At 38.0% G+C, this 17,669-nt stretch overlaps 1 protein-coding gene across 4 annotated transcripts in view; it reads left to right on the top strand.

Moving 5' to 3' along the window:
* cadm4 (cell adhesion molecule 4) overlaps window positions 1-17,669 on the top strand; it is a 155,598-nt gene that overhangs the window by 121,032 nt on the left and 16,897 nt on the right. For all 4 annotated transcript variants that reach the window (XM_048154218.1, XM_048154219.1, XM_048154220.1 and 1 more), the window contains exons 3-6: window positions 3,797-4,084; window positions 7,515-7,676; window positions 8,457-8,547; window positions 13,062-13,234. In XM_048154218.1, the coding sequence (XP_048010175.1) occupies window positions 3,797-4,084; window positions 7,515-7,676; window positions 8,457-8,547; window positions 13,062-13,234 (714 nt within the window). The remainder of the gene's footprint in view (window positions 1-3,796; window positions 4,085-7,514; window positions 7,677-8,456; window positions 8,548-13,061; window positions 13,235-17,669) is intronic.

Genomic DNA, 17,669 nt, shown 5'->3' with positions numbered 1-17,669 from the left:
GGTTCTCTTTTAGCGCTGGTAAGTGGTAAATATGTTAAACACAACCTTGGAGTTCATGCTAGCAGTGGAGCAGTCTCTTTTCATGCTAGTTAGCTTTTATCATCTTTGGAATATATTTATACTGGCGCCATCAGTCTTTCTGAAATCCTTTTTAACTGATTACACCTTATTTCAATTTCTTTTTAAAGATCCTTTTATGTAATAACCTTTGTTTTTTCCATCGCAGCCGTCACTATCGCTCAAATCTGAAATCCTTTAAGTGATGACTCTCTGTCACCCTCGTTTTACATGATATGTAATGTGTTTTCATCCTTGCCTTTGTAACCCTTGCCTTGGAAAAGGACTCAGAAAGCATACATAATTCTGTGAAAAAGAGAATGGAGAGAAAGAATGAAATGGGTAGAAACAGAAAGGACCACAAAAGCTAAAAGCTGAATTAGTATCCGTGATCTCTGCTTTTATAAGTGCACGTAATTGGGCCATTTTGTAGGAGCTAAATCACACCTCTTCTGAGCCATTCACACCACTATTTCCAGACACACTTTTTGCTTACAATCTTTAGGCTTTTAATATCGGTGGATTCTACAGTGCGTTCATGACAGCTCCAGGCTGCCCTTACTGCTTGAGTGCCCTGGTCTAAATGTACAGAGAAACGCAAATGAAAACTCTGCTTGCTAACTAATGAATCCTGATAACAGTCTTTTAGCGGGCAACAGGGTGTAAATATCCCTCAGCGGTCATGCATACAATAGCCTATCAGCATGTGCCCTTTCCATGAGATTCCTTCAGATTGGCCAGATCTGTGGGGTATGTAAATGAGGCGTGACTAAAGGTGACAGCGGCCTGGACAATGCATTGACATTTCCCTGCCATTTAGCGTGAGCAAAGGCATTTATCTCCTTTAGTGAGGCTCTTTTACTCCCGTTGTGTATAACACGGATCGAGTGAGTAGATACACATGTCACAAAAGAGCACTCACTCACTTATTCAGTTTATCACTTATTCACTAACTCACTCGTTCATTCAATGTATCACTCTTTCACTTACTCGGTATGTATCTCTAATTCACTAAATCTGTTCCAGTCTGCAGATTTTAGGCAGTCGCCGTTGACAGATTTGACGGAAAATCAGTAATGTATGATGGGCACAGACTCCAATTTTGTATAGCTTCAGACTGTGATTCCATCCAGACGGAGGATATCAAAACATATGATATTTTGAGCCTGTTTTATAACATACATCATAGTGTATGACATAGAAACCGAAACTGTCCTCTATCTACCAGTGTTGCTTTAAAATGCAGTACAAATACAATAACAATACGAAAGTAAGTTAACATAACATGCGTAACAAATTAGCCTCAATTAGCTTGGCTCATTTTTTCTTTGCGACTCATCTCCTGCACATCCCGGCTACGTTCACACTGTCAGTTTTTGGAATTGACAACTGCATTTACTTGCAGGTGTGAGTTTCAAAATGTCCCATTCACACAGCAATTTACAAAGTAACCATTTACAATGTCGGCAAGAGTCTGATGCCTAGTGTTTTAAAAGTTGTGTAGTGTATTCCAGCCTTCAGTTACTTGCAATATATCACTCACTCTGTCTGAAATCGCCCATATACCCTTAAATAGGGCACTATTTGAGGGGACAGACGTTTGTAGTGGTGTAACCATAGTGGACATTATAGAGTGCACTGATTCAATCCCACAATAACGAGTGTACAACCGATGTACGCTCAATGGCTAGAGAATACCCACAATGCACTGTGAGGTCGTGCCAAATGAATTCCGTTGTCTCACCAGAAGATGGCGCCCACGGCTGAATTATCCATCCGTCTATTTTCCAAACCTCTGGTCCAATGTGGCTACAGCATAATATCATACCGGTATAAATTACTTTTTAATTAATTTAATTAAGGTTTATACATGGTAGTCTCCATGACAGAGTTAAAGTTAAATCTTTTCATCATTCTTCTGGAGCTGCCAGTTTGCTAAAATTCAAATGATTATTAAACAGCAAGCACAAACTGCGCAAAAGTTGCAGCCCTTCCGGCGCAATCAGTGTTTGAATTCACTCACTCGTTTTCATTCACTCCTTCAAGTGGACTATATTAGTGAATGAATGAGGGTATAGGGGGCGATTTGAACACAGCTTATCACTCATTTAATGTAACACTGAATCATTGATTCGTTCACTGACTCGTTCATTCATTCAAACATTAATTTTATCATTCACTTGTTCACTCATTCGCTCACTAATTTACTTGTTCTCGCTCATATTCATTCATATTTTCCAGCAAGAAACACGGATAAATGCAGCCAGGTGTTGAGAAATGTCTGGGTTCATTCAGAGCAGTAATCATCTTATGGATCCAGCACATTGAGCTGCTATCTGTGAGAGTGCTGATGGCAGAGGGTCACATCTCCAGAGCACAGTCGGCCACAGACAAAAAGCTTTAAATGGAAGCAGGGAGAAAAGGAGTATTTAGCGTCAGTCAATACAAAACGGGTTTGTGTGATTTTTATCCCAAAAAGGCCCATCCAGACCATGCAATTGGCATCATTATTTGTTATTATTATTATTATTATTATTATTTTCTTACAATTGATTTTTCTCTCACCTTGGTTTCAAATCATTTTCAACACCAGTTCTCAATGCCTCCGTTTTCTGCTTCCCCTCTGTATTTATGTGTTGTTCTGTGTCAGCTGTTCTATGAGAGATGCTAGTTAAAATCCTCATCTGTTGTTTTCTTCTCCTTTTCATCTTCTCCTTTTTATGTTGCTCTATTCTTTTGATCTTTATTGTGTGATTCTCTATCAGTTGAAGTTAATTTGAAACTATAGCTTGCAAACAACAAACTAATAGTAATTAAAAGTAGTTGATACAAGCTTCCCTTTTGATAAAGTAACTAGCAACACTACAAGCTACTACACTAACTGCTTTGAAGCTACTTAAAAGATAGTACTTCTTTATTTTGCTATCAAATTGCTATCAACAGTTAAAAAACAAAGTGGTATTTATGTATCTTGCACAATCAGGATATACTAAATGGGTTTGCTGAAAACATGCAATCGACTTACAATAGAATTCTTTATAAATTCTTTAGAAATCATTCCAATATTCTGATTGGTGCTCCAGAAACATTTCTTATTATTATCAATTTTGAAAATAGTTGTGCTGCTTAATATTTTTGTGGAGACCATAATGAATAGAAAGTTCAAAGAACAGCATGTATTTGAAATAGAAATCTTTTGTAACATTATATATTTCTTAACTGTCACTGTTCAATTTCATGCATCCTTGCTTGAATAACAGTATTCATTTAAATAATAAAAAAAAAAAAAAAAAAAAACTTTTTGAATGGTAATGTTGGTAGTGTTTGTCCTTCTCCATTTTCTCTTCACAAAACCATTTTATTACTTAACTCACTGTGAATTGCCAACCACAACACATTTTAGTTACGTAATAGGCTTGACTTGATTTTATCCATTGTGAAAAGAAGGCATTATAAACTAGAATGAAACTAAACTTGAAAGAAGATTGCTAAAACAATGCTTAAGTGCCTATTTGGTCATCAGCAGAAAAGGAAAGTCATTTCAGAGAAAGAGAAAGTCTCTCCTTTCTGATTAAAAATTAAAATAACACATTTTCTTCTTCACAATAACATGCACCACTGAAATTGCTCACAATAAGACCAGAAAGATGCATTTAGAAAGTAAATAGGTTCAATTTTGATTTAATTTTAACTTGCGTATCCTGCGTATCCTTGCTTATCCCTACTCTCTCTTTTCCAGCACTGAAAGACGACCGTTTTCAGATGGTTCTTTTCACACCGCGGCTGGTGCGGATCACGTTGACTAATGTAAGTGTGTCTGATGAGGGCGGCTACTTTTGCCAGCTCTACACCGATGACACACACCACCAGGTGGCGACGCTGTCGGTGGTGGTGCCACCAGAGGTACCTACAGTGGAGGTGAAGACAGAGGCAGTGGAGGGTGGAGAGGTGGAACTCACATGCTTGTCCCCGCGGAGCAAACCACCAGCCACACTGCGCTGGGTTCGAGACCGCCGAGAGATCGCTGGTGAGTTTCATTTAAAATGTAACAAATTAATTTCAGATTCAATGCAGCCACATTTATATACTATACATGCACTTACAAACACGAAAGAAGCATATAAGCACATGTACAAACACAAGAGAATCGACTATTATTAAAAAAACCCTAACATGTGTGCATATTTGCTTTGTCTCTTTGTCAGACTCTCTGTCTTCACGGTAAATGTCATGCATTTCGACTAATCTCTCTGGCAGCCTGGAAGATACGCTTTTCTCCTCTCCCCCATGTGTTTGCTCAATGGCACATTTTCCCCTCTATTGCTTTATGTCACTCTATCGAATTTCAAATGCATCTGTCCATCTGGGTCCCTTCGGATGTGTGCAGAGGAACGTTTTTTTTTTTTTTTTTTTTTTTTGTCAAATACACACCCCCACACACAGAACTGGATCCAGGTGTGGCCCCAATCTGTGTCTTCCTTTCATTTCTGTCAACTCTACCTCTTATTTTCTTGCTTTCTCTCCCCCTTCTTTTCCTCACTGCCATCACATTTGCTCTATCTTTTTGTTTCAGCTTTCCTTTTTTGGCTCCAAGAGGAGAATGACAAAGACACAGACAGAGAAACAGAGGATAGTGCAGGCTGAGATTGTAGGCTTGGTGCACTCTCAATGTTGTTTGAATATAAAGGTCTCTCTGCCTGCGACAGATTCAGTAAAACAGGGCTCAGCTTGAGTTTGGACTTGTGAGCCCATCGCTGTTGCGCTTCAGTGAAAATCATTTAAATGTCTGCCTGATTAAGGTTATTTAAGTGATATCACATGAGTAAGAGTTCCATAAACAAGTCAAGTAACTTATGTTTCAGACAAAATTTGCTGTTAATTCGCCAAGTAGGGCACAGTCTGGCAGCCTGTCTGGAAACAGCCTCACGCAAAACCACACAACTCCATAAACTGCTCACATACGCTGGTCGGAAATGCCACAAACAAAGATAAGAGGAGTGACACAAACATTGAAACAGCCCTGCGTTATACAATGCTGCGTTCATGCCATGTTATTGTGAGGTGGTAACTCTGAGATTGGGTAAATCCTCAAATCGGGCCCTGGAGGGCCTCTGCACTTCACGGTTTAGCTCAAACCCTGATTAAACTCACTTACCTGTAACTCTGAAAACCTTGATTAGCTTGTTCAGGTGTCTTTGATTAGGGTTGGAGCTAAGTGCTGCGTTCACACCATGTCGTAATTACCGTAATTACGGGATGACAACACGTGACGGCCCACTCAGAGCTGTTCAAAATAAATCTGCAGAAATCAGGTGGTATAGTGGTACAGTGTAATTATATTTCAAATATTGTGAAATATTATTAAAAATTAAACAAAAAAATGTAAATGATTTGACCTGAAATGTTAAAAATATACACTACCATTTTTAAGTTTGGGGTCAGTACTGACCCCAAACTTAAAAATGGTAGTGTATGTTTTTAACATTTCAGGTCAAAACATTTACATTGCTTAACATTATTTATATATTATATACAAACATTAATTAACAATAAACAATGCTTTATTTATAAATTAATATTAACACAGAATGATTAGTTAAAAAATAACAACATTAACATTACATAAACTATAATTATTTAACATTATTTAACAATAAACAATTCCATATTAGAAAATTAACATTAACCTAGATTAATTAATGCTGTGAAAGTATAGAGTACTGCAGTGATGACATTTTTTTTGTAGGCCAAACCGGAAGTTAGTATCACCCTGGTTTTGGCTTTTGGATTATTGCAGAAAATAAGCTCTGTAACCAAAAGTTTATGATTCATACTAATTGTGTTCATCATGATAATCTTCACAAATCAACACAACGTTTATGAATTTTGAAGCCCAAATACAATTGGCAGAAATAAAAAGCTATGATCGCATGATTTCAGCGTCACCATCACTAAGCTTCCGACAGTGCTTTCAGTCTTTATTTAAAAAAACATTTCCCTTAAAAGTTTGAGTTAGAATAGTTTGCAAGAGTGTGATTATAAACACAATGAGGCAGTGAAAGCAGACTAGTGAGTAGAGGAGTTTACCTGTTCAGTGTGATGATGTTTAATGTACCCAACAACTTCTGTAATCCCATTCAGCCATTTTGTAGCAACCACCTTTTTCAAGTAAAATGTACTGATGTATTTTATGTTAAAGTGTTAGTTCACTCAAAAATGAAATTTTTGTCGTGAAGTACTCACCCTCATGTCATCCCAAACCCATAAGACCTTCACTCATCTTCGAAACACAAATTAAGATATTTTTGATGAAATCCGAGGGTTTCTGAAGCACGTAGTAAACACAGTTCTACGCGTCTGTGTTCTACGTCAGAATGCCGGCTCATTATTGGCCGGCTCCTGCGTCGGCATCACATGCATACGTCGTGCTGCTCGCGTGTACGGCATTGGCCAATACTGAGCCAGCGTTCGGACATAAACACGGAAGCATTAAACTGCTTTTACTACATCAGCTGTATATGACAACAGTTCAATTTGTAAATAAAGTCGTTATTTTTGTTTTGTTTTTGCGCACAAAAAGTATTCTCGTCACTTCATAACATTAAGGTTGTACCACTGTAGTCACGTTGACTATTTTAACAATGTCTTTATTGCCTTTCTGGACCTCAAAACGGGCAGTGACGTTGCTGCCTATGTATGTGTGGTTCAGAAACCCTCAAATTTCATCACAAATATCTTAATTTGTGTTCTGAAGATGATCGAAGGTCTTACGGGTTTGAGATGACATGAGGCTGAGTAATTAATGTCAGAAATTATATTTTCGGGTGAACTAACCTTTTAACCACAGACATTATTTCAGCCATTTAACCAAAAAACATTTAAAAAACATAGACTTCAGGATGACGGAAGTTTCTGGGTATTGGCCTCCAAAAATGTGTCATTGCTGCAGCACTGTGTTGTTTATTTTTTAGTTCATAATACGTAATAAATTAACTACTATCAATTAATGAGTCTTCTCTAACTGGTGCATATAAGTTTGACAGATCTGATTGAATTTTACAAGTTGGACACCTGTAATTATGGCAGTCTTGACCATCACAATTCTGTAAACTCTGTATGACCTCACTCTCTATCGACCTGCACTTCCCCCTGTCTGTTTCATTACCACTTTTCTGTCCTTCACTCGTCCCTTGTCATTTCGTTTTCATCATCAAATTAAAACTTAATAGTCTCACCAGGATAATAGAGCCTGTTCTGTGGTTGTGAAATCAATGTGTGTAAGGTGTATTGCTCAGTGCATCAAATTCGTACTGTTTGAAGTAACCAGGGTGAGCGTGCAATACTTTGTATGAAAGGTATGCAAATGATGTCTGGCTGAAATGTGAACATTGTTAAAATTTGAGCAAACTGACTGCTATAAACCCCTCAATTTTTTCCATCCCTCTCTTTTTGTTCAGGTGTGATCTCTCAGCAGGAGAACGGAAAGACAGTGAGTGTTTCCAACACTATCCGTATCCCCGTGGAGAGGAAAGATAACGGAGCGGCGCTGAGCTGTGAGGCGTCTCACCCGGCACTCGTGGGGCAGAAACGAGTTCGTCACTACAGCCTGGACGTTCACTGTGAGCCAACAATGCCGTCACGTTTCCATGGCTACCGCCGTATTAGACTGATTAACGTTGATATTAGCTCGCAGAAGCCCCATCTGTTTAAACGTGCACTTGGCAAGCCTCTAACAAGTTTTGTTTGTTTGTGTTACATCTTGCCTGCTATAATAAAGAACCAGAAGACAATACTATTCCATTAGACATCACACCACAGTGTTAACAGAAACACTTGAAATATGATACTGCGGAACGTTTTCAACCAATAAAAATATCTAATATTAACTTTACACAAGGACTCCTCTTGTAAAGTTGCTGTAAAAGAAGAAAGGGCTTTACTCTATAAAAAAGACAATTGAATTCAAATAAACTTTATTGTATTGCTGTTGTTACCCACAGTGAGTTTGTATCAGGCAATGTGTCAAGACACTTGCATCTGTAGACAGCATTTTAATAGCAAATTTTGATTTAAAATCTCGTTAATTCAATAATAAACAGTGTTTATGCTACCATTCAAACTTTTTAATGATAGTGTGTAAAAATTGTTTAAATAGTTGATCCTCATGTGTGTTTATTCTAATTATTATTTCTCTCACATCGGCCGATTCTAAATCAATTGTAATTCCAGAGCAACATTCAGTTGCGAGTGAGTAAAGGATTTGTTCCAATCCAGTCACTTATGAGGTTCCGTCTTAGTCACAGTACTGCCATTGAAGGCAGTAGGTGCTCACTAGGCTTTGTGACAGAGCTCACTTCCTTTTTTATTCCCTCTCTATATCTTTCTCTTTATCTCTGCAGTTGCTCCTACGGTGAAAATCATTCCCCCTCAGGGCATCCTCCGAGAGGGAGACTCCCTCAGTCTCACATGCTCCGTTACCGGCAACCCACTGTGAGTGTACAAGAGTGTTTGTGTGTTTTTCTTTCTGAATGTATCTGTTGGTTTGTGTGTGGGAGATTTTGATGGATGTGGAAGTGTGTGCGGAGTTCTGTTTCTACATGTGCTTTAAAAACTAATCATCTGAACTGGTCCCACAAGAACAGATTTGATCTTCTAACAATCCACAATGCTTAAAGAGGATCATCTGAATCCAGCTCCAATAAAGTATAACGGCTAAGAACAAAGACAATCCTGCATAAGGGAGAACAGCCTTGACTCTGTCTTCTGTTCCTTCAGATGTTGTTTTAGCATAATAATGGTATAATAATGGTATAATGACTAATATATTATATATATATATATATACAATTACTGCCACTATTTCTTTATTTATACCACTATTTCTTTCTTTATTTATATATTTATTTCACACCCGTAAGACCTCCGTTCATCTTCGGAACACAAATTAAAGTATATTTTATGAAATCCGAGAGGTTTCTGATCCACAAGAGAAAGCAACATAATTACCACATTATTCAAGGTCCAGAAAAGTACTAAAACATCATTAAAATAGTCCATGTGACTACAGTGGTTCAACCTTAATGTTATGAAGTGACGAGAATACCTTAATTTGTGTTCCGAAGATGAACAAAGTTCTTAGAGGTGTGGAACGACACGAGGGTGAGTAATTAATGACAGAATTCTCATTTTTGGGTGAACTAACCCTTTAATGAACGTTAAACAACAATTTTTCTAAAGCAGATGCATGAGTGTCCTTCACCAGCATTTGACATTTTCCTGCCACTTTTGGTGAATGTGAAATGAAGTTATTCCGAGATATTTCCCCTTCACTTATACTGAAGGAGAAAGTGCCCCTCTGTCAACCTCACCACTGTCACTGTGAGCACAAACACTTTCTTCCTTCAGAAGACGTTTGTCTCTGTTTTTCTTTTTTTTCTTTGGCTCAACTGTGGTCACTGAGCCTCTTCTCCCTAAGAGGCTGTGAGCAGAAAGCCATTAAACCTCTCCAGAGCCTCGTAAGGCACCGCTACAGAAATGAAAGATGGAGAGATAGAGAGAACGCTTGAGCTGCCACTCATTTTACGCCGAAATGGGGGAATGAATGACTGAGTGAGGGAAAGAAAGAAAGATGGGCACGGAGGGGTTTTAGCTGAGAAAGAGAAACGAAAGGCTACATGATTTATGCGATGAGGAGAAAGAGAGTGTGAAACATGTAAATGTTTAATTGTAGGGGCATGTTTGAAGATTACAGAATGCAGTAATGAGAAATGAGAGTAGACTGCCCACCCACAGAGAGACCATTCTCTGGATAGGTTGAGATAAATGAGTGTATTGATGGGAGGGATGAGAGATGGATCCAGATGCTGCTCTACGGTAACTGAACTCACAGTACACTGCGTCGTGCTGCTTGGTTATAAAGCCATTACGATCATGTTCATCCGACATTAATCACCAATTAAACACAGTCTGCATTTGTTGGAGGGGTGTGTTTATTATTCCTCAGTGCTTTGGCTGCCTCATCCGTATGTGTGTGTGGTACTGTATCCTGTATCCTGAGTCCTGTGAGGGCTGTAATTAAAAGTGTCCCATGGGATTACGGCGTGATGACGTAGACTTGTATCCCAGCCAGGGGTGGATGAGGGATGAGGCGTTTCACAGGCGGTGGGCTCAGAACAGAAGCCTCAGGCTTTTTGCCCTACAGTTTCCATGTATCTCCTGCTACTGTGGATCACCTCGCAGCTGTGTGTGTGTGTTCAGTAATCTCCTCCTTTCATGCTCTTTTGTCTCTGTCTGCCTGGTATTATCTTCCAGGGCTATACTCCACTTCTCTCTTCTTTGTAAAATACTGAGTATGTAAGAGTATATAAAATATACATTTTCAAGTAAAAAGGAAACTCCAAACATCCTCAAAACAAGATAAATGCATCTTAAAGGATTAGTTCACTTTTAAATAAACTTGTCCTTATAATTTACTCACCCCCATGTCATCCAAGATGTCCATGTCTTTCTTTCTTCAGTCGAAAAGAAATTAAAGTTTTTGATGAAAACATTCCAGAATTTTTCTCCTTATAGTGGACTTCAATTGGCACCAAACAGTTGAAGGTAAAAATTAGTTTCACTGCAGCTTCAAATTGTTCAACACGATCCCAGATGAGAAATAAGGGACTTATCTAGTGAAACCATCGCTCATTTTCTGAAAAAAATTGAAAATTATATAAGTTTTAGAGAAGAAGAAGAGAGCTAGTTCAAGAAGAGCATTTCTGGTTAAAACTTATATAATTTTCAATTTTTTTCAGAAAATGAGCGATGGTTTCACTAGATAAGTCCCTTATTTCTCATCTGGGATCGTTTTGAACAATTTGAAGCTGCAGTGAAACTAATTTTGACCTTCAACTGTTTGGTGCCCATTGAAGTCTACTATAAGGAGAATAATCCTGGAATGTTTTCATCAAAAACTTTAATTTCTTTTCGACTAAAGAAAGAAAGACATGGACATCTTGGATGACATGGGGGTGAGTAAATTATCAGGAAAAGTTTATTTAAAAGTGGACTAATTCTTTAAGTGGCTTATTGCTTTTATAAAATGAAGACAATAATGTGTAGTAAAGGTAATAAAGGTGCATGTGTGTGTAAATGACTTTTTATTAGTGAGTCATTGAATGAGTCCTTTAACTGCGTAATTCAAAACACTGATCCATTTAGAAGTGAAACAAATAAATGGCAGCATCCAAATTGCATTCTTTTTGAATAGGCACTTCTTTTGATTAAGTAATTTTTTTTGTGGCCAAGTATGTTCTATATAGTATGAATGTGTGTAACAGGAAAGTAATCTGGAATTACAATAACATTTATTAAGTCCGTACTACTCTTTACAAATACTGCTTTCACCTAATATAGTTGGGATGTTGGCTTATTCGGATACAGCCAGTGACTTTATGAGCGAGGCAATGAATCATTCATTCAAAAACACTGAATCTTTTAGGAATGAAAACACATATTTGCCACTGGAAACACAACAAGCCTTAAGGTCATGATACACGTTGCAACTTTTTGAGCAATGTTGCCGTCAACAGGCAACCTGATGAGACACAGGGCAACTAATTAGGGCAACGGACAGTTGGCAGCAACTAATCAGAGGAGCAAATCTATTGCCAACCCAATAAATACTTTATTATAAACACTTGTTAGGCACTTTTTTTCAACTTTTCAAATATTTTCTTAATTTTTATTAAAAATAAATGCCTTCCGACCTGATTTGTGATAGGAAAAGGGAGAAGAGCGAGTTCAGCAAAAGGCGGATTCGAACCCGCGTCAATCGCATCAAAAGCTACAATCGTGCCATACGCTCTACAGTCTACACTACTACAGATGTAAAACAGACCCCTTCTTTTTAATATTTAACTGAAAACATTGGCTTAATTACAGCTTACACGCATTACATTGGACAGTTGTTGGTATTTTAAGAAATATATGAGGTAAATTTCCTGTTTTGGGTTGATACATGACAACTTACTAGCGTAAAAAGATATAAGTTCACACTCCTTTTCTCCGCTCCACTGCTACTGAGAGACCGCCATCTTGTTTGAATTTTTTCTGAAATCTCTGAACCGGTCACGTGATCGGCTGCTAACATTCTGATTGGAGGATCTCAAAAAATTGCCCACGACCGATCTAACGTGTCCAGATATAAATTTGTTGCTCATTCTCAGTGGGAAAGTGCTCGTCAACATTGCTCAAAAAGATGCCCCGTGTGTCATCACCTTTACACAGATAAAGAGAAAATAATAGCTATTATAAAGGTAAATAAACATTTAAAATAACTTTTTCCCTGTGGTTTAGATTGTAGACCAAAAATTGTTTTTTTTCTATTTTTTCCCCAATCCTTTTATGTCTTTTTCATCTTTTTTTTATATCATCAGATTTCTCTTCCCTTTCATCCCTGGTGCCTCATTATTCTGAGAAGATTTGTTTTTCAAGCTTTTATTTTAATGTCTTGTTCCTTCTTTGTTAAATACTTGATTATTTAAGGGTTAGTTCACCCAAAAATGAAAATTCTGCCATCCTTTTGCCATCCTTCGCAACACAAATTAAGATATTTTTAATAAAATATGGGTGATTTCTGTCTCTCCATTGATCGCTACTCAGCGACCACTCTGATGCTTCAAAAAGTTCAGAAAGTTATTGTAGAACTAATCAATATGAACTGAGTGGTTTTGCCACAATTTCTTTATATGCTGACCAGATTAAATTTAGGCTTTATTACAGCCTCTTTATGAACTTTTTGAAGCGTCAAAGTGGTAGTTCCGTAGCTGTCAGTGGAGAGTACAGAACTGGCTCCGATTTTATAAAAAAAAAAAAAATTCATTTGTGTTCCGAAGATGAAGGAAAGTCTTACGGGTTTGAAACAACACGATGATGACAATGATGACAGAATTTTCATTTTTGAGTGAACTAACCTTTTAATACGTTGTCTTTTTTACAGTCTGTCTTTTCTTCTTTTCTAGACCACGTGACATCCAGTGGTCACGAGTGAACGACACTCTTCCTGAGAGGGCGGAGAAAACGGGCAACATTCTCCATATGTCTCGCCTCAGCCAGTCACACAACGGCACCTACCTCTGTCAGGCGCATAATAATTACGGCCGTGCAGCTGACCACTACACGCTGCTGGTGTATGGTAAGAAAACAAGTGTCCCTGGTCATATGACAGTCCACATTTTTGCATGTCAGAGTCTTAAGGCTTTCACATGAAACCTGTTTCCACACCACTCAGAATTACAAAACAATTCCATATGTATACGCATAAACACCTACACTTTCTGTGCCGTTTGAGAACAGCGTGGGTTCCTCGCAGCAACAGGGGTGGTTTACTTTGGCTTTGGATGCGACAAACTCATCTTGTGCTCCCACCATGGTGTTTTTTTTTTTTTTTTTTTTTTAGTCAACCCCCTCTTGCCCAGGTCTGCCTCTTGTGGCTGTTCAGTGTACTGCATCCTTCAGCTGTGTCGGTAGACCTGCAGGATGTGTGATGTATTTTGAAAGAGTGCAAGAAATGAGATCCCCAGAGGTCTCCCTCCTTTCTTTCTCTTTTTTCCCTCTTTTTTTCGCATGGTAACGACAGCCATCAAATACGCACGTTAACGAGGCAGCTCGGAGAGCGCAGGTGGGTGGGAATGTCATCTTTCATCCCGCTTCTAGCCCTCGCTCCCTCTCTCTTCTGCTCATTCTATCCGTGGTTCTGTGTAGGTGAGCCTCGTAGCTTTGAAACACCTCTGCACTTTAGAGAATGTCCCAGGAATCCCTTTCTCTGCCTGTTTATTCTTCCTTTGTTTCTTCCTTCTTTCTTCTTTCCTTTCTTTCTCCCTTAATTTGTTCCTTCCATCCATTCATCCATTTGTTCTACCTTAGTTTTTTCTTCTTTCTTCCTTTCTTAATTTCTTCCTTGCTTTGTTCCCATTCTTTTTATCTTTCCTCTGTTCATTAATTTGTGTCCTTCCTTACTTTATTCCTTGTTTCTTTCCTTCTGCCTTCCTCTGTTCCTCCTTTCCTTCCTTTCTTCCTTCCATCGTTCCTTCCTTTCTACCTCTGTTCCTCCGTTCATTCCTTACATCATTCCTTCCTTTCTTCCTTAGTTTCTTTCTTCTTTTTTATTCCTCCCTTTCTTTCAGTTTTTCTTCTATTCTTTCTTCCTTGCCTCCTCCCTCTGCCTTCTTTCATTTCTCCCTTGCTATGTTCTTTCCTTCCTTCATTTCTTTTATTCCTTAATTTTTACTCCTTTTTCATTATTTCACCCTTTCTTTTCTTACCTTCATTCCTTTATTTCTCTTTGTCACTTATTTTCATTCTTCCTTACTGTTTCTTCTTTCCTTCCCTCATTTCTTCCTTCCAACCTTTCCTTCTCCTCATTTCTTCTTTTCTTATTGCTTTATTTCTTCTTCCTTTTTCATTCTTTCACCCCTTCTTTTCTTATTTTCAAAATTCTATCCTCTATTTTCTTACCTTCATTGCTTTATTCCTTTCTTTGTCACTTCTTTTCATCCTTTCTTCCTTCATTTCTACCTTCCAACTTTTCTTTCTTCCTTTCCTCATCCTCTTTTTCCTGCCTTTTTTATCCTTTCCTCCTTCCTTCCTATGTTCTTTCCTTCCATTGGATTCTTAATCTTTTTCTTCCCTGATTTTGTTATTTCCTTTGCCCTTTTCTTGTTCCTTCCTTTCTTCCATCCATCATCCATCCTGTTCTTGCTTCACTTCTCCCTCTCCTCCCTCGCTTCCTTCCTATCTTTTTCACCTTTACTATGTTCCTTCCTTCCTTCCTTCCTTGCTTCCTTCCTTCTTTTGTTCCCTTTCCTACACAGAACACAGACCTCCCCATTTAATGTGTTTGTGTGGGAGTAAATGAACAAGATTTGGTGTTAACTCTCAGCGGTATCAGCGTATTTAGGTTTCATCTGCTGGAAATCCCATGCTCAGTGCAACTAAAAAGAGAGATATGGCTGACTGCTGAAGGCTGATAGAGGATGAGGGAGAACTACTGAGATGATGAGTCAGCAGTCACAGTGACACGAAAGGGTGGAGGAGGGCTGATCTAAATATCTTGCTGCTTCGCACTGACAAATTTTTCCCATTGATTTATTTTATGTCTAAAGTGACCATGAAGTGCAAAATGAGAAGCAACCAGCCCATATGAACAGAATGATGATTATAAACTGAAGGAAAGTGAGAGAAAGACAAGAATGAATCAGGAAACAGAGCAATGGAGAGAAGTGAGACAGATAGGGAAATGAGGAAAACAAAAGGACAGAGGAGGAGGAGACTGTTTTTTCAGAAATTTCACAATTTACGCTGACTGATATGCAAGTGTGTATTTACCACATGGCTCAACAGGTACGCCTGTTTGTGCTGCTTTATCTCTGTCTGTTTGGAAACTTTTACATTTGCATATATATTTGGTGCATACTTTTTTCTTTTTTTTTTTTTTTTTACCAAAACAACTTAAGAAGATTTTTAATGTGTAGCTACATTTTTGTATTTATTTAATTGTATCTGTGTGGTTCAGGTTTTGCCTACACAAGTTGGCACCATTACATTTTAGGGAGCAGCCAAAAGTGTCCTAAACATGCTAAACAATGTTTTAATGGAAATCTAAAAGTGCAAAAATGTTTTTGAGTGTTAGATTTAAGGTGAGAGGATAGAAAATTTCATTAACTTACTATTAAAAAATAATAATCAATAGAAAGTCCTCACCACAGAAAAGAAAATGTACGTATGTTGTGTGTGTGTGTACTCTTCACCTCCACATATGCAGCTTGTTCAGTGGTCAAACGGTCAGAGGACAGTCCCTTGGAGACATGCTTATGTAAAACAGCAGCAGTACTTAGCCATGATGGACCTTGCTGCCGATAAAAGCCATTACAATCGAATGGCCTCGGAGAGCCACTGAGATTTGAAATGAGAGAAGGAAAAAGGAGGGATGGAGAAAGAGATAGTGGGAGAACCGATGATGCTCGCAGGAGAGAGAAAAAGATGTAGTGCAGTAATGAGCTGTGGCTCTAATTGGGAGAAACAACATGGGCACTTAATTAATGAAGTGAAACTTAGGAAAAAGAGAAGGAAGCGTGAGCAAGAAGGGATATAGTAATTGAAAATGTCATTTTTTACCTTTGGATAGTCATGACAGGAATATTAAGCAAGGCGAATCAAGGAGTGTGTCGAGTTGACGACAGAGACTTGGCCTTTGAGCGGAGAGGGGAGAGGTGAGAGACTGTGGGATTTACGGACTGCTTAAACGGAGGATTAGAACACAACTTGAAGATCTGCCACTCTTTCTTTCTTTGGTGGTATAACGTGGTACAAAACCCAAAGTCCCAAAAACGCAGAGACCATTGCTGACGTGACTCACCCAAACATCTTTGGGATAAAATGTTTATCAGCTTTCAGCCTGAGCCATAATGATGTGCAGGAAGAAGGAAAGAAGAAATGACTTTTTAATGATTGGGTTTTGGAAAAGTGCAGGAAAACAGAGAAATGTAATGAATGAGAAAGTGGGAGCACTGAAAAGAGAGGATAAAGGAAAGAGGGACAGGAAATGTAATGAGAAAAAAGGATCTGAGTGATTGAACAGGGCAACCAAATACAAAAATTCCGTCATTATTTACTCACCCTCACGTCATTTCAAACCTGTATGACTTCCTTTCTTCTATAGAGCACAAACGAAAATATCTTGAAGACTGCTTTCCATGCAATTACAATGATTTGGGACTGAAGCTTTCAAGACTAAAAAGGATGCAAAAGCACCATAAAAGCGATCCACATGATTTGTCTTTTGAAAGCAGTATATGCAAAATGTTTGTTTGAAAAACTCACCATTCACACTTTTTTTCACCTTTCATTTTTTTTTTTTGGTGTGGTCATGAGAAAAGTAGCAGTTTTTGATTTGTGAATGAATCATTTGTTTGATCAGTGGATTTTGGATCTTTTAAAGGGTTATTTCACCCATTTTCGTAAAATCTGATGGCTCAGAGAGGCCTGTATTGCCAGCAAGACAATTAACACTTTCAATGCCCAGAAAGCTACTAAAGACTTATTTAAAACAGTTCATGTGACTACAGTGGTTCAACCTTAATGTTATAAAGCGACAAAAATACCTTTTGTGCGCTAAAAAAACAAAATAACGACTTTATGCAACAATATCTAGTAGGGATGTAACGGTACACAAAAGTCATGGTTCGGTACGTACCTCGGTTTTGAAGTCACGGTTCGGTACGGATTCGGTACGGCAGGTGGGGAGAAAACTAAACATAAAATTGCTTCTTTTTTTATTAAACAGTAGTTTACTGAACAAATTATGTCTCTTTCTTTAAATGTATTCAATTAAATTATAACTAAGTTTCTTAAGGATAAAAAAATATCTCTGCTAATGCTAAACAATGTTGGGATACTATAATAGTAAAGGTTAACAACTGAGCCCAAACTATTAGCCTAAGTTCAATCGCTATTTTTAGATATAATAATCAACCCTCAAATAACAAATTGTATGCAAACCTGTACGCTGCACATATGACAGTTTTTGCATTGGCTTCAACATTTTTTACTCCAATTTTTAACAGTTTTAC

Source organism: Megalobrama amblycephala, linkage group LG13, assembly GCF_018812025.1.
Source record: "Megalobrama amblycephala isolate DHTTF-2021 linkage group LG13, ASM1881202v1, whole genome shotgun sequence".
Lineage (NCBI taxonomy): Eukaryota > Metazoa > Chordata > Actinopteri > Cypriniformes > Xenocyprididae > Megalobrama > Megalobrama amblycephala.
The sequence above is the reverse complement of the archived record's forward strand: the minus strand, read 5'-3'. Positions and strand labels throughout refer to the sequence as shown.